This window comes from Penicillium taxi (genome assembly GCF_028828555.1).
Source record: "Penicillium taxi strain IBT 34144 chromosome Unknown utg000004l_segment0_segment0, whole genome shotgun sequence".
NCBI classification, from domain to species: Eukaryota; Fungi; Ascomycota; class Eurotiomycetes; order Eurotiales; family Aspergillaceae; genus Penicillium; species Penicillium taxi.
This window is the reverse complement of record NW_026643206.1, coordinates 6,396,133-6,418,856: the sequence shown is the minus strand read 5'-3', so window position 1 is coordinate 6,418,856 and position 22,724 is coordinate 6,396,133. Positions and strand designations below refer to the sequence as shown.

Sequence of the window (22,724 nt, the reverse complement as noted above, 5' to 3'; positions counted from 1 at the left end):
TCTGTACTCCAACCTGGCAATATATTCTGCTCTATGTACTACTACCACCTGATCTCTCTATTGCAGCTTTAGCCAGCACAGACATGAAACAGTCACGGATACCCCCACCTAATGCGACACCCGAGTGCACGGAGTACTCCTTAGCCAAAGTACCAACCTGGAAGGTACTGCAGATAACACGAACTTTCAAAAGAACTAGAACATAATCTACAACCAGAGCAGGGATTAAACTACTACATTGTAACAAGGATAAAATACTAAGTAAAAAGCAAAATATAGCCACAATCAATAGTACTCGGAATACGGAGCCCAGTGGGCCAAAATACACCCCCCACCAAGCCACAGATGCTGAATAAAAATAGCCAGTAAGAGACACTGTCTTACGTGCATAGTAGCGCTACTCCCTTTTGAATAGCTTATACCACCTAACAGTAACTACAGCCGAGGATCTAGCAGTCAACTTCTATATCATACATTATAAATCATAAATCATTTAATATTTAATATTTAATATTTAATATTTAATGCACTGTACTGAGTAGTGAAAGGGGCTCGAATTTCGGAATATTTGACCACTGTGTAGTAGCTCAACGCTTGCTCTTTTGCTCTTCGGGCATTTAGGTTCGAAGTATGAGTCTGCTCCAATCATCCTACTATCAGGCCCCCCTTTTGCGTATAGCTCGCGCCACTTGAAGTAAAAGGAGATACCAGGTCTTTGCCCAAAGATTACGAAGTACACTTAAAACGTGTAACATTAATATGAGCATCCGAGTACCTAGTCTAGATATTCATCCGAAAGAGATTCGTTAAATGGACCAAGTCGAGATCCCAGCACAACAAGCCGAAAACAAACATTGAAGCGAGGCAAAACATCTTCTGCAACATGAAAACTAAAAAAGGGGGGGAAAAAAGGATATCACATTCAAACGAAACTCTCAAAGCAACAAGCATATCATGGCTTTTTCATAAAACTGCAAACTGCAAACTGCAAAAACATTGATTCCTATCTAGTAGGTCAAAGCTCATTGTGCCGAAGCACCACTGGGATGGCGCTTGCCGAGGAAACTACGGCGTGGCGCCTTGCGGGAGTCAGGGCTATCCGCAAGATCTTCTCCGCCAGCCGTGGAGTGGGACGTGGTAGGCCGTAGAGTAGACTCCGATGAGGTAAAACCGGAACGGATGATCACCGTACCATCACCGACAGGAATACTCTTGTCTTGTCCAGCAACAGAGCCCTGGTCGTCGACGAAGAATGGCGCTTCACCGAGCGGCTCGTCTGAGCCGAAGGTTGAGTGACCCACTACGCGAACCTGGTATTGTGCATCTGCCGTGGTGTTCACCTTGAAGCTCTCTTCGTACTGCACGGGGCTGCCGTTTGCCTTGTGAGCCTTCGTCTTGTGGACGTCCTTGGAACCCTTGGTACCCTGCAAACGGACAATCACCCTTAGGTTGTTGTGAGTGAAGCCAGTGGCCGAGACCACAGTGATGTTGGCAGTACCTGAGTCACCGCGACCCGCGCCACCGAACACGCTGGAGCGGTCGCCAAATTGTGAGGCCGTACTTTTGTTACGATTGTGATCCTTGACTGGGGTGGTAGGGCTTGACCTGACCGAATCCTCAAGAGGTGCGGATGGGGCCAAAGTAGCCGCGCGAACTTCACCAGGGGTTTCCTCATCGAGTGTTGGTGCAATTGACGCAGCATCGTCACCTTTACCCTTGTGACCGCGAGTCAGACCATGCTTAAGGAAGGACGCACCACGAACCACACCGCCACCAAGGAAGCCAACACCCTTGACGGGGGCACCGATGACCTTTCCGGGCACGGCAAAAGTGCCCGAGAAGGTGGAAGAGCCCTGTCGGGAGCGGACGACATAACTGGGCTTGAAAAGCAACTTTAGGCGAATGGCACCTGACTTGCCATCAAGAGGCAGAGACACCTCCTTCGCCACGAATGGCTCCAGCGGCTCCAGATCGATTTGGGCGGCACCCAACCAATCAGCCTTGTCACCAAAGTCCCAATCGTAAATATCCACATGGAAATCAGCGCCAATGCGAGACTTGATAGGAGTCTCGAAAAATTCGTTCCATGATGGGTGGAGGGTCTTCTTTTGCACTTTGGTCTTATATACTTCCTTCTTCTCATCGCCGAGACGGAACTTGCAGTAAGGGTCACTGTATCCATTGCGGTCGGCAGAGGGCAAATCGGCAGCATCCAATACTTCCACGCGCAGAGTGCCCATGTTGTTGATGCTTTCCCTGGGGTCAAGCTTCATCTGCACGGGGATGTAACGGGCGCTAACGGTAACCCTGCTCACTTCACCACTGTTCGATCGAAGTTGAAGCTCGGTCGGGTTATAGAGAATAGTCTGCAAAGTGGCCAGTGTATCACCAGTCAGCTTCGCAACAGCATTCTCCTCACTTGAATCCTTGGCGTTATCTTTCTTGACCAAGCGTAGGGTGATCTTGGAAAATTCAAGCTCGCGAACAAACGCTTCGCCAACGTCCGAGGTTGTGACAACTTGCGTGTGGATCTTGGGCGAAATGTAAGCGGGGTGCATGTGGTCGTCCATCACAACCTCCAGTTGCACATCTTTGAGAGCTAAATGTCCCTCGCCAAAAGTGAACGCGATAAATCCAGATTCTAGAACAGATGTTAGCTTGGCATTCATGCACCAAGTATAATATCAGGTACTGACCATATTTGGGAAGATCTTCCACTCCAATATAAGTCTTTGGAACCTCTTTGATCACAGATTGAATCGAATTGGCATCCGAATCACGAGCCCAAGTACTGTTAGTCTCGAGGCTAGTGCGGCCATTGCCATTGGGGGTTGTTCCATTCGTAAGAGACTTGGAGGCTTTTGAAGCCTTCGAGTCAACGCTGGCAGACTTGGAGTGCATGCTCTTGCGATTGTCAGCATTGCCGTTAGCTTCTGGTGCTTCTGATACTTCTGGTACTTCCTCTTCCTCTTCCTCTTCAACTTCATCCGCGGGGTTGACAACGGGAATAGATGGGAAGAAGGAGACAGTATAGCTGATTTGACCCTTGGCTGCATGTCCTAGCTTGAGAGGGCTGGTTATAACCTGCTTCTCGTCGTCGATTGCATACTCGCCAGTCTCAGTCTCACGAACAAAGTCAGATGCCTTGAGCTCAACCTGACCGAGGGAGCGGTCCTTGTTGATGCTCTCCTCATCCATGACCTCAACAACCAGCTTTTCACGAGCACTGCGAATAGGAACGTACACAATTTCATCCCACTCGGGGTTAAGGTTACTCCGGAAAGTCACAGTGCGACCTCTAACCACACCAGAGAGCAAGACTCGCGCGTATGGGTCGGACTTGCCCATGGACTCGAGGTTGCGCAGATCAGTAGCGTTCTTGAAGTGGAAGCGCATCACACCGATCGGGTCAACATAGCCAGAACCGCCCACAATTGCACCCAGTTCAACCGGCTTCCAATCGAGCATCATCTTCACGCGACCAGATTTGGCTCCGTGAAGATTAAACCATTGCTTTCCTTGATCCATGAGCTTCATCATGTCATGCGCCTTGATCTGATAGCGACCAATAATAGGGTCTGTCATCAAATCACGGTCATCCTTAATGATGAGACCAAGTTTTGCGCTCTTGCGATCAGTGATCAAGAACTCTGCAGCGTTATCCTGAAAGATGGGGTTGTTGGTGCGCTTGAGCTTCTTGGTGATATGAATTTCCTTTCCATTCAAAAGCAAGACAGCGTAAGGGTTGAGCTTGCCGATCATGCTCTTACCAGCATTAAGATCCTTGGCTTGCTCAACGGTGAACTGGGCAATTCCAGAGTTCGACTCCGGTGGTGGTTCAATCTCGCCAGATTCAAGCTTTCCGCCCTCGAGAACCGGGAAGAAACGAATATCGGCGTGAATGGCACCACGGTGACGACCGCTGGACAGGACCTCCAGGTGGATACCCTCATGGGTAGGTTCCTGCTCGAGCTTGTCCAATGCAAAAGAGGCTGAACCCATCTCCTTGTCCTTGCGGAATTCGTTCCAATCAAACGCTTTTATGGTCAATGCATCTGCGAAAGAAGTAATAATGACATAGATGGTCTCATTCCAGCGGGGGCTGTCGGTATCACGAACGGTCTTGGTGCGACCTAACTCCTTCTGGCTGTTCAAAGAAACCACAGCGTATGGATCGGGGGTGCCAGCGAACGGATCGGGGTTCTTGAGACTATTGGCGCCGTGCAAAGTGACTGCAACGACGCCAATAGCTTGGTCCACGGGGTTACCAGCCAACATTTTAGCAATCTCAATCGGGAACACGTTCGGGTCGTACATCATGGGCTGCAGGTTGTTGTGGATCTGCTCCTTGATGAATGTCTCGAGACCAGGAATAAAGTTGATGTCAAATCCAAGGGTGTCACCTCCAAGGGGCTTGCAGACATAGTCAATATCAGGCTTCTCAAGGAAACAAACATCCACGCGGTCGATGTGAGGGAATGGAAGCTGCAGCTTGACCTTAACACGCATCAAACCCGTGCAAGCCATGTCTTCGACAATGATATCCATACCCTTGCTAACCATACCCTTTCCAATACGGACCTCTAGAACGATCTTGGGGTTGATCTTATCCTTCAGCTGACGTGCCGTTAGATCCATTGTATCGTTAGGAGTGAAGCTAAATTTCCAGTCCATGATGACAGTATCGGACTCAGTCTTGGGGTAGGTCTTGACATGCTCCAGACGTGGTGGCTTTGTACCAAGTACAAATGTCTTCAGGCGCAGACTGTCCAAAAAGGCAGGAGTAGAGGTGCTCAGAACCTGATCAACCGAGGCGATTATGGAGTCGCACAGGACTGGTGCGTAGATAGGCCAGAACTTGACCAAGAAGCTGTTGATCCACTCGAGACTTTCGGTATCGGTCTCTAGGCGTTGCTTGGACATTTCCCGATTCACATCGTCGCGGTAATTGCGGCGCACGCGACGGATTGATGTGCGATAGTAAGTGCTGCATGCCGCCATCACCATAAGCACCCAACCGATACCACCGCCCAGAACGGCGATCGTCCACGAAAACAGACAGGCAAATATGATCACGCCGGCGTTGTGGTACCAATCTCCAAAGAACTTTTCGGACAGTTGAGCTTCCACGAATGTTTGGTGGTCAAGCAAAGTTCCTTCTGCCTTTTCCTCCTCGGTGGGTTCTTGATGGAATTTCGGGGCCCAACCTGTACGGTCGCGTGCCCACCTTTGGTCATCATCCTGATCGATCCTTTGTCCCTCAGCGGCATTGGCCTCTTCAGCAATGATGGCGTTGGCCGAAGACGGGGGTGGGAGATCATAGTCGGGTTTAGCGTCGCCCTAGAAGAAGAGGTAGAAAGATCAGTGTTCTAGTCCGGCGCTACAATCAAACAAGTAGCTCTTACATCTTTATCTATTTGAGCATCGGTCAATACAGCCATTGCTTTGGGCTTCTCGTCGTGACCTGGCGGTAATCGCTAATAGCAGCCAATTAGCATGCGCGATTTATTTATTGCTTTTTTTTTTTCGTCTAGCTCTTATACGTACGCTTTGTGCTGCGGCCGCTTTATCTTCGGGAGTGGCATCGGGGTCGAATTGGTAGGCCGCACCACCTGCTGCTCGAGTTTCTTTCACTATTTTTTCCTCGACAGTGTCCGGATTCACCTTAGATTCTGGATCCTCAACAAGATCAGTGGCAGCTTCAATGACGCCCTGATGCTTCAGCTCCGTCTTCTCCGCGGCGGGAGTCGCCATCTTGGCAACCGAAGATGGTAATTTTGGAGTCGCTGGGACTAGAGGTATGAATTGAGTTGATCCTCTATATTTATCAGTGACTAAAAAGAGATATTAGACAAGGGACAGATCCATGTGGTATGATGTGTGATGTGGCTATGGCAATACCCCAGAAGAAGGGAGGGCGGGGAATCCGGGATTTATGGAATTGGAGTGGTGAGGGGAAGGTTAGAATTATTGCTGATAGCTTACTCTTGGTACCTTAAGAGGATAACGTAAATTCACCGAGAAAGAAAGGAAAAGAAAGAAGAAGAAGAAAAATGGAGAAGCTGTCACAAAGGAGGGAAAGTGGAGTGACTGGGGGAGAAGAGGAAGCAAAGCTCAGATCTCAGGGATTGGCCGCTTGCGTCAAGCTTGTGGCTGGGAGACGCCGGAGGAAAATGACAGTCAAATCAAATTCAACAAATCAAAAAATTAGGATATATTACGTAGTACGAAAAGGGAGAGCTGATTGCAGCCTAAAAGGGATCGACCTGATCGGCGATCGACGTCCAAGGTTTGAAGTTTGGAAAGTAAACAATCAGTATAGAGTATAGATAGCTTCAATAAAGATCAATATAGCTCACTACGTAGATCTCGATAATTGAAATTCCTTAGTTTCTACTATACCTAGGCATACTTATATGATACCTGATACCTGCATGACATTCTAATTGTATCACTTTTTCATCTAGCCCCTCGAACTATTGAAACATCACCGCCACAGAGTCAGTTGTGTCGTTGAGTGGAGACTTGTGGCTGAAAAAGGAGAAGGGATAAAGGGACCAAGCCCTAGCTAGATAATTTATTACAACTAATAGTGGTATCCAGGTATTATAGGTAATTATCAGGCTGTTCAGACTTTATACTTTATCTACCACCTGTGTTACTTATTCCGTACTATACTCCGTACTATATACTACTGTTGTTGTCTACTACATTCATCATGTTGCACAAGTGACACTATGAGAAGTGGACTACAGAATGCTAGATCCACCAAATCCCTAATCTCCTCCGTACTAAATTAGTCAGTGGATTCTAGTGAGCTGATTCTTCATTAGAGTGACTTCGGTCTAAGTTATTCCTGTTAGTGAAAAGATCTGTGTGGAGTAAGGATCACCACCTATCGTTTCAGGATGGTGCTAACCGATTGTGGGTTTTTATCGTTGGTCTATACAAATTTGTGGTCTGATATGAGGAGCCCCTCGGAATGAACCAAGTCTATGGGGCTGACTGTCGATATCTACCCAGATAGTTCGATGAAACAATAGAGCGCATGCCGATTTAAATTGTAGTAAATGACATTTCATCAAATGGAATATATCGTATAATTGCCTACTTAGGCGAAAACTATGCTGAGCAATTCATGAAAAGATATTTTGGAATAAAAAATGAAGATATCTGCAAGAGCTCGTCACGTCTTGAATTCGTTGCGATGGGTTTCATTTAACGCTGAGCCTTCCGGATCGAAGACCGGTAATTTACCGCCCCATGCGGATTACACCAGCAGCAGTCAGCTTCTGGATCTTGATGCGTACCTGGGCATTCTGCATGTGTTCCTGCAGAGCGGCTGGGTCAGTCTTCGCCTGTTGGAGAATGCTCTGCATAACTGGGTCCTGCAGAATAGACATAATCTGAAACAGAGGTTGTTAATATGGACTCAAAATAAAACATGAGAGTGGGGATTAGAAAATATTACCTCAGGGTCGTTCTGGATACGCTCCATAGTCTGCTGCTCTGTCTCACCGGCACGAGCGCTGAACTGAGCCTCCAGACACTTCTGCTGCTGCTGCTCAATCTCTCGACGGTGAGTACCATCGTCGACTTCGGAAGCCTCGGTATAAGTGTCAATAGCACGGTTGTACTCCTTCATTGCCACGAGGGCCTGGCCCTTGCGCATGAACGCCCGCATGAACTTGGGGTCCAGCTTGAGAGCCTCGTCGCAGTCTTGCACGGCTTGGGGGAATGCCATAAGCTTGATCAAGGCGGCAGCACGGTTTGAGTAACCGCGCGGGTCGGTAGGGGCACGCTTGGTCATCTCAGTGAAGGCCTCAACGGCACCGGGCCAGTCAGCCTCCTGGAACTTCTTCTGACCAAGCTCGCGAGCCTTCTCGGCCTCAGCAGCATCAATGTAAGAGTCCTTCTCGGCGGTGGCCTTGACCTTCTCTGCATTACGCAGCTTGTTCAAGGCATCGGGGGTCCGGTGTTCAGTGAGAGAACGGTGGTAGTACTCAATAGCTTGGGTAAGGTCGCCCAACTTTTCGTAGGCGCTACCGATTCGCGCAAAGGCCCTATGACCTACTTGTTAGTGATGTTTTATCATCGATGAAGTGAGCATATACGTACTTGGCAATGGTCTTGAAATCCGCACGCAGATCACGACCCTCTTCCACGGCCTTTTGGCAAGTCTCAACAGTACCCTGGTAGTCACCCTTTTCGAACTTGGCGGCACCAAGGTTGTTCAGATAAGTGATATCCTTGTGGAGCTCCCAAGCCTTCTCGTAGTGCTCAATGGCTGTGTCAAACTGCTTCTTCTTGTAGAAATCGTTGCCAATCTTCTTCTCCGCATCAGCAGCCTCCTGAGCCTGCTTCTTAGCAACCGCTTCCTCATCCACAGGTTCGGGCTCGGGAGTAGGCTCCTTCTTTGGCTGTGAGGGAGTGGAAGCGGGCTGAACATCAGGCATGGGCTCATCCGCCGCGCCCGCGGAAAAGGGACCTCCCTGGCCACCCTCACCACCGAAGCTCATATCAATACCCAGAAGTACGCTCATGACCTGCAAGAATCGCGGGTCCCGGATCTGCTCGCCGACACTATTGGGGTTTTGTTGAATCTGCTTCAGCTTCTCCATGAAGTCTGCATCGGCAAGGAGACTGGCAGTCTTGGGGTTACTGGCCAATTTCTGGAACATGGCAGGGTCGTTGAAGATGCCACCGAGGCCACCAGTTGGGTCTCCAGTAACACCGTCAGCATTAGCCTCGGCATTGATAGCACGCTGGACTGCGCTCATTCCAGCCTTGGCTTGCGCGTTGTCGGGCTCAATCTTCAAGGCTTCGTCGTATGCGTCATGGGCGGCCACTAAATTATTGTTAATCCTGATTTACAGCGATGAGTAATAGTCAAAGTAAAGCTTACAAAGGTCTCCCAATCCCTTGTAGGCCGCTCCCTTGCGAGCATGGCCCTTAGACCAGTCAGGCTTGATGCTGATGGCCTTCTCCGCATCGTCAAGAGCCTTCTGGAACTCACTTTGCGCGGCATAGACGGCAGAGCGGTTCGAGTAGAGGATTTGGTTTTCGGGTTCGATTTCGATGGCGGCTGTGAACTTCTCACTAGAGTCCTAGTCAGCAGTTTTCTCCAAACAAAGGCGGGGTAAAAACATACATAGCAGTCGGGTAGTCCTTGGCCGAGAAGGCCTTGTTGCCTTCGGCTTTGAGAGCGTCAGCCATGGTGAGTGAAATGTTGAAAAAGTGAGTTAGTCAAACAACCAAGGAGTGAGTCGTAGTTTAAGAGAAGGTAAGCTCCTGACCCCGGGATGCATGATGCTTCTCGAAATTTCTCTGTGCCTGAGGCCACAACAGCCTCCACTTTTGCGGAAGCTAGGATGGAATGACTAATCTTTTTTTTTGGTTGCAATTAACTAAAAGAAAAAAAAAAGTCGCCAATTACTCCAAACGTCTAATTCGACTTCCAAATTCTGACTCAGACTGACACATAAATCAATGCCGCTCTAACTTAAATCTACTGCCCTGGCAGAATATTTGAGTCGAATATGACATCTTCCCTCTTTCAATGATCCTGTCCTTCAACCTTCTCTCTTGATATCAATCTCCAACCGATCATGGCAGAGCCTCGGGTTTCCGAGCTTGCCTCGCAGCTCTACGATGCTTGCTCCAATCTTTACGATACTGATTATATGATCAGCCAAAAAGACCTCCAAGCTCTCGGCATCATCCCCACTAATGATCTCGACCTGCTTCTCCAGTGCACCCAGCATCTGGTCAACCAAAAATTATTCCGGCTTCTCGAAGGCCAAGGCAAGACCGTATCATGGGGACTGGTTTCGCGTGGTGACGCTGAAAAGTAAGAAACCCGGCCGCGTTGCTTTTTGGGGCATTTAAAGATCTCACGTGCTAACCGCTTTTCTCCAGACTCAAAGATCTCAATAAGGAAGAGGCTATGGTTTACGGCGTCATCCATTCTACCGCCCGCCAAGGTATCTGGGTGCGCGCGATCCAAACTCGTAGCGGTCTACACAAATCCATCCTCGACCGATGCCTGAAATTGCTCGAAAGCAGAAACTACATCAAAACCGTTCACAATGTCAAATTCCCCAACCGAAAGATTTACATGATTGCCGGTCTCGCCCCGAGTGAGGAGATCACCGGAGGAGCCTGGTTTACAGACGGAGTCTTGGATGCTAGCTTCATCAATGGCCTTGCGAGCTTCATCGAGTACACTGTGAGCAAACACAGCTGGTACCTAGTACCCACCGAAAATCGAGGCCGCACCAAGCGTATGAAGATGGATTCCGGTGTGGGCCAGGATACTGGTGAAAAGAAGAAAACATACCTGCCATACCCTGCCGATTACAAAGGTTACCCCACCGTTGACCTGATCACAACCGCCATTAACGCGAGCGGCGTCACTCCAGTTCGACTGGAGCAAGGAAAAGTTACACAGTTACTGCGTATGCTTTGCTATGACAAGAAGGTTGTTGCACTTCCGAATGGATTCACCTACAAGTCGCTCAAGGACCCTGGGTTCATTCAGGCTCAACAGGCCAAGAAGCCGGCCGAGGGCGAACCACCTGTCACAAACAGCAGAAGCCTGGGTATCAACGGTATGATTGAATCGCCCTGTGGAAATTGCCCTAGCTTCAGTCTCTGCAAACCTGGTACCGCCGTCAGCCCGGAGACCTGTGAGTATTACGACCCATGGATTGAAAAAGTCCTTGGGTTCTGAGTGATACTCAATTGCACATTCTCAACGAGCCCTCCTAGCCATATACCCTTGTTTTTATTTTCTTCGAATCATTCAATACTGGCCACTGAGAAGAGCGTGTACGAAATATTCACGAAGAAAAGACATGAAGTTGCCGTCAAGTCACCGACCTCAAAAGATACTCCATCATTCTCTGACTACTGATCGAGCAAAAGCCAAGGTTCCACATAAAAAGCCCTGCAGCGATGAATCAGAGCTTCAAATGGAGCAAATTATAATTGATTACCTATTCCTACACAAACAGTATCCCTACTCTAAATGATTTATGATACCTGCCGCGTACCTAGCCATTGCTATAAGGTCCAGGCTTTATTCCTCTTAGACCCGGAATAAATTGAAGAAGGGAATATGTATGGACTCCATATGAGAGAGGTAATAGTTAGCATACATACCTAGGTATGGTCGACGACAAGATCTATGCCAATGTCCGTATTAGTTCCATTATTTGAAGGTTAATGAAGAGTCTTTGCTTGATAACCCCGGCTCCACCGAATTCTCTTGGTTACTCCGAGTTATCCCCGCTTCCTCTCGGAATTCCCGAGTTCCCTCGAAGCTCTCTTAGTCTTTAGATATCTGTTTCTCACAGTTGACACCTAAAATGTCTATTGAAACACCCCTCATCACTGTATATAAAGAGATCAATGGTAGCAGTATCACTACAGATATCTACCTTCCCAAGCCACCACCCCCTTAACTTCCCCGCAGAGATACCCCATTGGTAATTTTACCCAAACATAAACTGGACTTGATAGTTCGCATATGAAGGGAAATAGCTAATGTAAAGTATTCTAGTCATCGACATCCATGGCGGTGCCTTCATGCTCGGCCATTCACGCATGATCTCAATGTCCCAGGTGGACGACTGTCTCGCCCGTGGCTGGATCGTGCTAGCTCCGAATCACCGGCTTTGTCCCGGGGTGAATCTGCTTGAGGGTCCAATGCAGGATATCCGTAGCTTACTAGCCTGGGTGTATGAAGGTCACTTAGATAACTTTCTGAGCGAGCAAGCTCAACCATTCAGAGCCGATTTGGACAATGTGGCTGCGTTTGGGACTTCTTCTGGTGGTCATTTAGCCTTGAGTTTAGGCTTTGATACGCCCAAAACACCCAAGGCAATCCTCTCTCTCTACGGCTCTGTTCACTTCACAGATCCTTTCTGGAAACAGCCTCTTCCTCACGTCAGTGCAAAACTTCCTCCTCTTGACCCTGCCTTTCTGGAAAGGGTGTACGATGAGGTCCCTATTCCAACAGATAGTTCTGTTTCCCTAGAGGGACAGTCTGAATCTGGTCTTTCTAAGGGTCCGGACTTCTCAAGACCTCGTGACGCATTCGCCTTTACACAGATTGCAGCGGGGACAGTCCTTTCAGCCGTCTACCCCGAGAGTCGTACTACAGACCCAGATATGCGACTCGTTGACCCAGTGCAGAATATTTCGGGTACTTTCCCGCCGACTTATGTCGTACATGGAATGGCGGATACTATGGTCCCTATTTGGTTGAGTCGCATTTTGCTGGAGAGATTGAAGGCTGCTGGGGTTGAAAGTGGAATGACTGAGGTTCCTGGCGAGGAACATACTTTTGCGGCTATGATGAAGGTTGGTTCTAAGACTTGGTGGTTGCAGAGGAAGGGATTTGATTTCCTAGAGCGATTTATTGGAAGGGGACCACTATAGATCCAGTTTTATTTGCCACGGCTACCAGGCCTGGCAAATGGTCAATCGTACACGCTGTAACGTACGATCCTTAAACGTAGGTTCTATATGCAATGCACTGTACATAGGTACAATGGAGGTCATAGATAAGATGGGATAAAATTCCAACTATGTATCTGAAAAAAAATGATGCGAGGGCCTAGACTCCCCACCGAACGCCGCAATTGAGCCCAAGAGGACTCGTATTTTTAGTGCATATCATTAAAGGACGGTACGAAACCGAAAAGGGACGAAAGATTACCGAACCGACACTCCAGACCGGTTGGTAAACATGCGCGCGGCAATGTTCATTGCAGCCAACTCTTGGAACAGAAGCTTGGCTGCATATGGAATGTGAACCTGCGAGATGCGGTGCTTGTTGTTGCAGAGACGGCACTCGAATAGACCCTTCTTGAGTTTACTATATGATAGATAGTTAGTATTGAATTACCAAAACAAAGTGGGATAGGGGAAAACTTACGCAATGGGAGTCATAAGGCCGCAGTCATCACAAATATGGACGCGGAACGGATCCGACACGTCGAACAAACGCTCCTTGAGGAAAGCACTGGCACCGTGGGCTATCATGCAATCACGCTCCATCTCACCGAAACGCAGACCACCATCACGAGCACGACCTTCCACAGGCTGTCGGGTTAAAATTTGGGTAGGGCCACGGGCACGAGCGTGGATCTTGTCGTCGACCATATGGCGCAGACGCTGGTAGTAAGTAGGGCCCAAGAACACCTGTGCAACCATCTTACGACCAGTATGGCCATTGTACATGACCTCGAATCCACGAGACTGGTAGCCGTGCTCACGCAGCAAGCGAGAGACTGAGTCAACAGTCACATCGGTGAAGGGAGTGGCATCACCTTCAAAACCACGCAACGACGCCACCTTACTCAATTGACACTCAATCAAGTGAGCAATGGTCATACGAGAGGGAATGGCGTGGGGGTTAATGATAATGTCAGGAACGAGTCCCTCCCGAGAGAAAGGCATGTCCTCTTGGCGGTATGTAATACCAACTGTACCCTTCTGACCGTGACGAGACGCAAACTTATCACCAATCTGAGGGATCTTTGTAGTACGCATGCGGACCTTGACAAACTTGAGATCGTCATTGCTAGTCGAGACCAGCACTTGATCAACGATACCGCTCTCGGTGCTTCGCAGGGGCGTCGAGACATCGATGTTTGTGTGCGCTTTGGTTCGCTGACCAAGCTCCTCAGCATCGGGAGCCAAAGGTGCAGTCTTTCCGATAATGATATCTTCACCAGAAACACGCGTGCCGGGAGCAATGATACCATCCGGATCAAGCTTGTCGTATGTACCTTTGCGCATACCCAGGGTGTCGGACCGCATGGGCTTCTCGAAGCGCTCCACCAATGTTAACCCAACCGACTTCTCCGAATCGGTGTATGTGCGGTAGAACAGACTACGGAACAAACCGCGGTCGATACTGCTCTGGTTCATAACAACCGAATCTTCCTGGTTGTATCCAGAGTAACAAGCAATGGCCACGATCGCATTCTGCCCGGCAGGTAGTTCACGGAAGCGCAGGAACTCCATCGACCGAGTAGTAGCAAGTGGCTTTTGCGGGTAGTAAAGGATATTCATCATGGTCTCCATGCGTTGCGCGAAGTTGGTCAGGAACACACCCATGGCCTGTTTACCCATGGCGGATTGATAAGTGTTACGAGGCGACTGGTTGTGATCAGGGAAGGGAATGATACTGGCGCAAACACCCAAAATCATACTGGGATGAATCTCGCAGTGTGTCCAGGTATGAGCCCGCTGGCTCAGAACGGAGCGTACACGTTTGTTGGGATCGTTTGTCTCCTCTTCTGGCATGGCGTAGCCGGCTTGAAGCTGCTTGGACATATCCAAGTCTTCGGGTGTCATCACAATCATGATTGCCTCCTCCTCCTCAGCATCCACAATTTCTACCGCACCAGATCTTACTAAGCCGTCCCATCCGAAGTAGCGCTGTCGGCGCTGTTCTGGGTCCAAGTTGGCTGGAAGCTCCTTATCCATCTCCAGCTTGTGAATATGCTCCTTGTTGAGAACCAATGATCCGGCGTTCTCGCTTCCGGCGTCATTATCAACAACAAACAGCGGTCGGCACACACGACCAGCATCAGTGAAGATCTTGAATTCTCGATCACGAATGTCACGGATCAGACTGACTTCATTGGAGATCATGTTTCGTCGACGTAGAGACGACATGGTGTTGACAAGATGCGACGGGTCGCGGTGAATACCAACCCATACACCATTCACAAACACCTTTGTGGCATTAGGTGTGACGTGAGGCTCAAACTCTTCCAATACCTCCATGTTTCGCTGAATCATGAAATCGATGATTGGCTCACTGGGAGTGCCGACGGTAATGTAGCACATCAGCGCCAAATTCTTGACGAGACCACAAGCTTGACCTTCGGGTGTTTCGGCCGGACAAACAAGACCCCAGTGGGTGTTGTGAAGCTGACGCGGTTTGGCAATCTTACCATCACGGCCAATAGGTGTGTTGGTACGGCGCAAATGGGATAGACTGGATGAATAAGTGTAGCGACTCAGCACCTGAGAAACGCCAGCTTTGGCGCTAGCAGCCTTCTTCTGTTCACCCCAGTTACCAGTAGCCAGAGCATACTTGAGACCTCCAGTGAGTGTTGCAGCCTTCATACCAATGTTCAGATAGATTTCGCGGCTACTCTCAACGCATCGCTGCACATAGCGCTGCAGGTCACGAGTGACACGAGTAAAGAGGACGCGGAACAGGTTGGCGAGAAGCGGACCAGCCAAGTCCAGACGCTTCTTACCAAAATGATCACGATCGTCAACATCGCGGCGACCAAGAGCGCATTGAAGAAGTCGGTGCACCATGTATCCAAGGAAGAATGCCTTGCGGGTCTCGCTACCCTCGCTCTGAGAGATATGAGGCAACAACTCCTTCTGCATAATATCGCGCGCGTAGCGCACACGTCGCTCCTGGTTCAAGTTCGACTGAGATGATCCACGTTTGGCAATGTAATCTAGGGCCACTTCACGATCTTGAATGACAAATCCCTCCTCGATACACGGCTTGAGCATCTCCATCATCGGGGTGTCGTTGCGATCATAGCAGATGTGGTTGAGAATGTCCTCGTCGGATACTACGCCCAGGGCTCGGAAGACAACGACGATGGGGATGTCGGCTTTGACGTACGGCAGAGTCGAGCGAATTGTAGGGCCAAACCCACCCTTTCCGGAGTCACCCTTAGCATAGAGCTTGAGTGCCAGTTGGGATAGAAGCCGCGATCCCTTTTCAACTGCACTTCGGATCTCAGCCACATAAGGCGTAGGGCTCGGGGGTGCCTTCTTGAAAACCTGCACGATGTTTCCAGCACTGCGCTCTTGGGCGATGAGAACTTTTTCACTACCGTTGATGATGAAGTAACCACCAGAGTCATAGGGGCATTCGTTCCAGCCATAAAGCGAATCCTCATTCAAATCCTTCAGAATGCAATATTTAGACTTGAGCATGATCGGCACCTTGCCGATGTACACCGTCTCTTCTTTCATTTGCTCTGAGGGCAGGTCCTTCTGATCCCATTGGAGGTATGTACCCTGGTTCTTATGGTCTTCTTGGTCATCGTCTGCATCGTCGGCGTCTCGATCGCTAACGCTGCGCTCCCGGCCTTCCATAATCCTTTTTGTAACGCTTAGGTAGAGGGGACTGGCGTAAGTCATGTTGCGCAGACGGGCTTCCTGTGGCAACATGATTGTAGTTGCGCCATCACCTTCCGTAACTGATGGCCGTGAGAGCATAACGGTGCCGAACTTGAGCTCATAGCGGCGAACAGCGATCGGGTCGAGATCATCTTCAATTATGGGGAGTGTCTGATCGAGAACCACCTGGCCTTGTTCCTCCACTAATTCTTGCATCGTGGAAGAGATAAATTCATCGAAGGAGTCGAGTTGTTGGGAGACTAGACCTTTTGCGTCGAAGAAAGCAGAAATCACTGTCCAGCAGTCCTCGGAGGTGATTCCCTCATCAGCATCGTCGTCATAGAACTCCTCCTCGTATGATTCATCGTAGTCGGCCATGGTGTTAGTCGGGCCTTAAACCTCCCAGCACACGTTCACGAGAAACGAGAGCTAAGGAAGCAACTGTCAAAGGGCGCAGGTAAGCGCGTCGTCGCCGCGGAAATGAAATTGATGGAAATCACCCACGCGCTTGAAAACCCTCCTGGCAGTGACTGTAATAAAAGGGTTCGGTAGATGCCAGACGAGAGAAAGTGTGTCAGGCTGAGAGGATTGGTGGGATGCGAAAATATTGCCCAGTTGTGATGGGGTGAAGGGACTGACTGTTGTCCAAAGCCCTCTGGATGCTTTAGCGCCACGAAGAGCTAGCCCGAATGGAGAAATTATTATCACGTGTCGTCAGAGCGGATCACGTGATTTGATATTGAAGTTAAGTGAAATTTACCTAGTTACCTTTTGAGATCTCTCATTCTCTCTTTCCCTCTCTCTTGAGAAAGATTGGAATCAAGTGGGGCGATTATTCCAGTTACTGGCGGCTGGCTCCAAGCAGGGAATCTCAAATATCATTCATAGGATGTTGGTGAAGGTGTGTCATTCTCAGAGCTAGCTTCATGGTGATATCCTTACCTTCCGAGATCGGGATGAATATGCTTAGGACCTCGGGATATATCTGAATAAATAGGCTCAATAAGGATGAAAATTACAGATATTATTCAATGTAGGTAATAATACAGTTGATGACAAAATAGAAGCTGCCAAGCTTCAAACAAATTGAAGCAAAGTACTCAGCATCTCCTTGAGATCCTTCTCACCTTGGTCCTCGTCCCCTAAAGTTTCTAGTTGCTCTACTCAAATTAGCAATTCAACTCCTAAGATGTTTGCAGTGGTTTGTGAGCTTACCTTGTAAGGTGGCCCGGACCAGAGACAGGTCTTCATCACGGTCAGCCAGGCTGGACATCACTTGCTTTTTTGCGCCATCATCTTCGGCAACCAACCAAGCCAGAATAACATCGATTGTCTAAATGAGAAGGAATGAGTGATTTGAGAGTACTGTAGAAGTGAAGGATAAGATACCTGTAACGAAAAGAGTCCGGCGTCCAGTCGACGAGATAGCCATTCGTCGGCCATAATTTCTTGGTCCTCCGGTGAATAGCTAGCACGCTCTTTCTTGATTGCCAATTCAACAGGTGATACACGGGCAGCATACTCCCGTCGCAGCTTGATGAATTTTTCTATCTTTTCGTACTTCTTTTCAGTGAACTTTGCTAGTGCCCGTATGCGTGAAGTTGAGCCTCCAGGCAAAAGCCGAAGAAGAGAAGCAAAGATTCCCAGTATGTGTTCAATGTTTTGTCCCTCTTGCTGTAATTTTGTTAGTAATATTTGCCGTATAGAGGGGGAAAGAGCACCGAACCTTTTTCATGAACATGCTGAATATGGTTTTTAATCCAGCTGCTTCAATTAAGTGCTCACATGCGGGAGCACCGGTCGTTCCACCAAGGGCATGATCAAGTACTCTGAGGGCTCTCGGCTTGCTGAATTTAGTTTCTCGTAGCATGATCAAAGCCAGTTCAATTCCTTCTGACTCTATGAATTTTTCTTTTCCGGATGGTTCATCAACGACGCATGTCAAAGCATCGAATAGATTTTCCGCGTATTCTTCTTCATCAGAGTCATTCGCAGGGTCTCGTTTTCGGTATTGACTGAGTATTTGAAGAATAACTTCGACTCCATCGATGCCAATGAACGTCTCCCGGTTCTTGGAGGATGATTGGAGAAGTATTGCCAGAATTTCCGCTGCATACTGTTTATTCTGACTGGTGGGTATTTCTTTTCGTTGAATCCGGGACATTATCCATTCTGAAATTGAAGGGTCTTGTCCGATCTTCTCTACAAGGGCAGTCTGCGAGGACAGGTTCTCCAGTACGCCTAATTCAATCAGTACCGTGCAAGTTAGTTCTAGAAAATGGGACTCACTGAGAATATAGTAAACACCGGCTCTGTCAGTCTCGGAGGATTCGTCAAGACGGGAGAGATTTGAGGTCAATAGTTCAATCAGGTCGGCATCCATCTATACATTATCAGCATATGACCTACCCAATATGTGAGATTAAAGCTTACCATCGCATTGACCAAGCTGTCCCACTGGTCCTGCTCGGCTTGCACGTCCTCATCCGTAAGTTCGCCGATAATTTGGATGGTGCCAATTGCAATATCCACATTCTCATGTGCCAATAGCGAGACTAGAGAGCCCGCACAGCCCATCTTGGAAAATTCTTCAAAAAGCTCTGGATGTTCCGACAGGATTGACAGTTCTTTGATTTCAGTGTCCAAGTCTGCTTCTGATGCCATGAACCTGAAGAATTGAATCAGCATGATTTGAACGTCAAATGCCGGATACAAGCGCTTGGCCTACTTTTGGGGATCATTTTCAAACTTTGCACGGAGCTCAGCGTTTTTAGATATCTTTCGCTCAAAATTTAAAGCGAAACGACGGACCCAGGGTGCGTCAAATTTCTCTGGCTGTAAGACAAAGGTTCATCAGCAACTCGCACCGGATATGGGAGACAAATAGGTGCCTACCGCAACTTCTTCCTCTTCATCTTCCTGTTGATCGATGTATTGCATTGCTTGTGTGGTTTTCTGCTCCATTCCTCCGCCAAAGAAGCGGCCCTCTTCGTCATCGGGGACATCCTCTTCGCCAAAGTCTGGAGGCAGCTCGGGTCCAGCTTCCCCATCATATTCTTCGGTTACTATAGCGCTCTTCCCCTTAGATCTTACGTCGTCATTGGACTCGATCTTTGTAGATTTGTATAGCTCATCTAGTGGTATTTTGTTAGACGGGGTCATGGATGAAATCGAGGATGATAGGAAGGGCGTACTTGGGTCTTTGATAGGTTCGAACTTGCGCTTCGTGTTTCCTGTAGTCAAGGGTTTCTATGAATGTCAGTAATATGCCGTATATTGATCACAGTACTGAGTACATACTTTGAAGAGGTTGCTAGTCATAGCTGCGGCACGGACAAGCTTGTAGAAGACGAAATATGGGCACAGTAATGGGCTTCACCCAACGAGCGAAATTCAATTAAGTTCAGATGAAGGGAAAGAAATGAGGTATGAAATTTAATAACGGAGAGGTGGCTGTCACTGCTTCTCATTGATGCGCGCCCGCGCAAAATAAATACGGCCGATCATGTAAGCCACAGGCGCAGTCAAACGTTCCGAGGCCGCAGATTTCTGTCTCGGCCTTCAATCCACCTCTCCCTTCGATACTGCCACCTTTCTTATCGATCTATACACATTTCATCCACAAAAATGGTCTCTAAAAACACCCGTGCCCCCAAGGGCTTTGTCCGTTCCGTCTACGACGAGGCCACCAACCCGGAGAATTCTACCATCGTCCGCAGCATCCTAGTCTTCGGCGTAAGTCTTCCAAAGAGCTTGAAATTAATGAATATTGACTAACTTGAAAACTTGTAGGCCGGTGTTGCATTCCTCCACAGCAGCCTGAGCGAATTCCTCCTTCCTCCGTAAGTCGAAGCCACAAACTACAGCAACACCGCCAAAACTGACACGCGACAGTATGTAAAACCACACAACTTTTGGACGCCATCTCGTCTCGATCGATCGTTTTGGATTAAGCATAACGGCATCAGATATGAGAAATCAGCTACATCGGTAATTCCCGCTCGATGCGACTCGGGATATATGTACAATACTTCTTTCTCAGGCTACACAAGGCATTAATGATGATTAGTACCTCGCTTGTTATGAATACGAAGAATCTTCAAATTCATTTTAAAATGCAATTGGAATCTTTCAAGCAGTTAGAATGTTTCAAGGTTACTTCAGTTGTACTTTTGCAGTCACAAACATAATCATTACAACTTGCTAAGATAGTTAACCCTGGTGGGTATGAAGATTTGGATATACCAAAACGCCAATCAATACAGCAGGAGATGTGCGCGACTACCTACTCTGTAATATTCATCTCTACAGGGCTTAGGTATTATTCAATTGACTAGGGTCTGAAACGCAACCCCACTCGATCGCCCTATTAATTTTCAACCACGCTTGACTTCCTGGGGAATCCGATATTATCTCTCCGGGCCTTCACCAATATATCATTTCACTTCCATGGTTCAGCTTTGCGATGGCTTACGAAATAGAGGTATCCAATGGGTAAACAATACATTGGGTAGCTTTCGGTCTATCGAAACTAACAACGCATCAGGTTCATCTTCACCGAGCCACAGATGAAAATTATTGCTGGCAGTGACAAGAGAATGTACTATGTCCATCCGGGAGTATTCACTTCATTCCCTAAATCGGCCTTGTACGCCCAAATAAATGGGCACTGGAAGGACACAGGCACTGGGGAGTTTGATTGGACCGACTTTGAGGAGCAGACCGTGGAATGCGTTTTGAGCTTTTTATACTCGCGAGACTATCAGACGGTTCACTCTGCCACTTCCAGTCCACAATTGGGACCAGGCTTTGAGAATAATGCCGCATTGATCAAAAAATCAGGCAAGAATACCTGAATATGAGCATCGTAAGGTTATCTAATGAGAATTACGTATCAATCAGATCCTACCGAGCGACTCAATCATACGGCTATTGAAGTCCCCGTTCATGCGAAGGTCTACTCCTTTGCGCATAGATATGTTCTTTCCGAACTGGAGGTCTTTTCTTTAAAGCGCCTTGAGAAGGCTCTCACAACCTTACAGCAGAAGAAAACAGAATTTACTTCGTATCTAAGAGATGCAATCCATATCATATATTCCACGACACCCGGCTTCATAGAGAACCCAGCCCGCGAAATGTTGTCACGATTTGTCTCTATCAATTTCGCCAAGCTGGACAAAGAATCTATGGAAAACCTTATGGCTGAAGGGGGTGATTTCGCGGTCGATGTGTGGCGCGAGCTTTCCACAAGACTACAAGATCGAATCAAATTTGCAGATGAGGTGGAAGAAAAACTGCAACATGCCGAGGAGAGGATCGAGAACTGAGTTGCTATGAACAAAAAGCTGCCTCAGAAGTATCAAATGTATTATTATTAATAGTTGCTAAACATGACACCCGCTTAAACCTTTGAAGTTCACATTTGCTTATAGTACCTATCTAGGTAACTAACTACATATGGTGATTATAAACCCGTGGACCCACAGAATTATAAGGCCTCTAGGTGAATTCTGGCTAGAAACTACGTACTAAATAGGTAGGGTTTTATTTGTAGTACTCAGGTAGATGTGTACATCAAGTCTCTTGTCGCTTTTTGCTGATGTCAGAGATCAGATTGGGATAGCAAAGATATGAGCTATAATTACGCAATGTGGCCATAGCCGAACTTCAGTTTCAGATTACATGAGGCCCAAGCGTGTAGACTAGTAAAATGGCTATGATTTGTGAATGAAGGTAGTTAAGTCTCGGGCATATAACAAACAATAGGGTCTTATTACGTCTACTCCCCCTTTCACTACGTCTACTCCCCCCTACCGGATCAATAGTTATTCCAGAAGATTTTCTCCACTTTCCCTACCGCTTTACTTACCGCTTGACCGCCCTACTTCTTAATTATCTCCATATCTTAATACTATTACCATTCCCACACCATTCATACCATTCATACCATTTCAATGGATTATAGCTCTGAATCTGAAATCCAATTTGAGCTCTATATAGAGCCAGATTCTATTGAATCCCCTTCAGTTAAATCCCCTTCAGTTAAATCCCCTTCAGTTAAATCCCCTTCAGTTGAATCCCCCAAGATCGAACGCGCATTATACACATTCCCAATACTACCCAACCAGTCCGGCGTGGCCGAAAAACGGGGTATTGAAAGCACCCTAAGTGGTGGTGACGACACCACTCAGGCTGAATCCAGACCCCGTCGTACACGACGGCGACCTGAGGATCCTGACATGGAGTACTATCAGTTAACTTGGACACTCCATTCGCGTTGAGATAAACACGTATACTGATGCCGTAATAAATAAAATTAACTATGCAAACCAGAATGGAAAACACACTGAATACAGCAAACAAAATACAGGTGTAAAATTAGGTAGATGCGACTGAAGGGGAATTTGGGAGTTAAGTTGAGATGCGACCGGCAGAAATATTGGCAGAATTGAATAGGTGCCTGATGGTGCCTTAAAACCTTAGTAATCTGGTAGGGGAAAGGGTAGACGTAATAAGACCCCTAACAATATTACATCAGCAGAAAGCCA

At 47.9% G+C, this 22,724-nt stretch overlaps 8 protein-coding genes across 8 annotated transcripts; 4 read left to right on the top strand and 4 right to left on the bottom strand.

The window, feature by feature from the left end:
- Positions 1–1,022: 1,022 nt before the first annotated feature.
- On the bottom strand, positions 1,023–5,754 carry N7495_007295 (uncharacterized protein; the record flags this gene model as incomplete). Its single annotated transcript, XM_057209946.1, has 4 exons — positions 1,023–2,641; positions 2,697–5,340; positions 5,406–5,477; positions 5,548–5,754. 4 exons carry the CDS (start codon positions 5,752–5,754, stop codon positions 1,023–1,025), a joined length of 4,542 nt encoding a protein of 1,513 aa, XP_057063720.1.
- A 1,499-nt stretch (positions 5,755–7,253) lies between these two features.
- On the bottom strand, positions 7,254–9,216 carry sti1 (Hsp90 cochaperone STI1; the record flags this gene model as incomplete). Its single annotated transcript, XM_057209945.1, has 5 exons — positions 7,254–7,406; positions 7,472–8,063; positions 8,119–8,848; positions 8,906–9,099; positions 9,152–9,216. 5 exons carry the CDS (start codon positions 9,214–9,216, stop codon positions 7,254–7,256), a joined length of 1,734 nt encoding a protein of 577 aa, XP_057063719.1.
- Positions 9,217–9,608: 392 nt separating this feature from the next.
- On the top strand, positions 9,609–10,732 carry N7495_007293 (RPC34 RNA polymerase subunit family protein; the record flags this gene model as incomplete). Its single annotated transcript, XM_057209944.1, has 2 exons — positions 9,609–9,850; positions 9,919–10,732. The coding sequence occupies 2 exons, from the start codon at positions 9,609–9,611 to the stop codon at positions 10,730–10,732; spliced, it is 1,056 nt and encodes a 351-aa protein (XP_057063718.1).
- Positions 10,733–11,369: 637 nt separating this feature from the next.
- On the top strand, positions 11,370–12,444 carry N7495_007292 (uncharacterized protein; the record flags this gene model as incomplete). Its single annotated transcript, XM_057209943.1, has 2 exons — positions 11,370–11,421; positions 11,564–12,444. 2 exons carry the CDS (start codon positions 11,370–11,372, stop codon positions 12,442–12,444), a joined length of 933 nt encoding a protein of 310 aa, XP_057063717.1.
- Positions 12,445–12,720: 276 nt separating this feature from the next.
- Positions 12,721–16,554, bottom strand: N7495_007291 (DNA-directed RNA polymerase II subunit RPB2; the record flags this gene model as incomplete). Its single annotated transcript, XM_057209942.1, has 2 exons — positions 12,721–12,883; positions 12,944–16,554. 2 exons carry the CDS (start codon positions 16,552–16,554, stop codon positions 12,721–12,723), a joined length of 3,774 nt encoding a protein of 1,257 aa, XP_057063716.1.
- Positions 16,555–17,253: 699 nt separating this feature from the next.
- N7495_007290 (beta-catenin-like protein 1) lies at positions 17,254–19,497 on the bottom strand (the record flags this gene model as incomplete). The annotated part of the gene is made up of 9 exons (XM_057209941.1): positions 17,254–17,336; positions 17,392–17,509; positions 17,566–17,850; positions 17,903–18,417; positions 18,466–18,559; positions 18,610–18,844; positions 18,905–19,011; positions 19,072–19,425; positions 19,477–19,497. The coding sequence occupies 9 exons, from the start codon at positions 19,495–19,497 to the stop codon at positions 17,254–17,256; spliced, it is 1,812 nt and encodes a 603-aa protein (XP_057063715.1).
- A 306-nt stretch (positions 19,498–19,803) lies between these two features.
- N7495_007289 (uncharacterized protein) lies at positions 19,804–21,503 on the top strand (the record flags this gene model as incomplete). Its single annotated transcript, XM_057209940.1, has 4 exons — positions 19,804–19,911; positions 19,969–20,018; positions 20,723–21,018; positions 21,079–21,503. 4 exons carry the CDS (start codon positions 19,804–19,806, stop codon positions 21,501–21,503), a joined length of 879 nt encoding a protein of 292 aa, XP_057063714.1.
- Positions 21,504–22,130: 627 nt separating this feature from the next.
- N7495_007288 (uncharacterized protein) lies at positions 22,131–22,457 on the top strand (the record flags this gene model as incomplete). Its single annotated transcript, XM_057209939.1, has 1 exon — positions 22,131–22,457. One exon carries the CDS (start codon positions 22,131–22,133, stop codon positions 22,455–22,457), a length of 327 nt encoding a protein of 108 aa, XP_057063713.1.
- Positions 22,458–22,724: the final 267 nt, after the last annotated feature.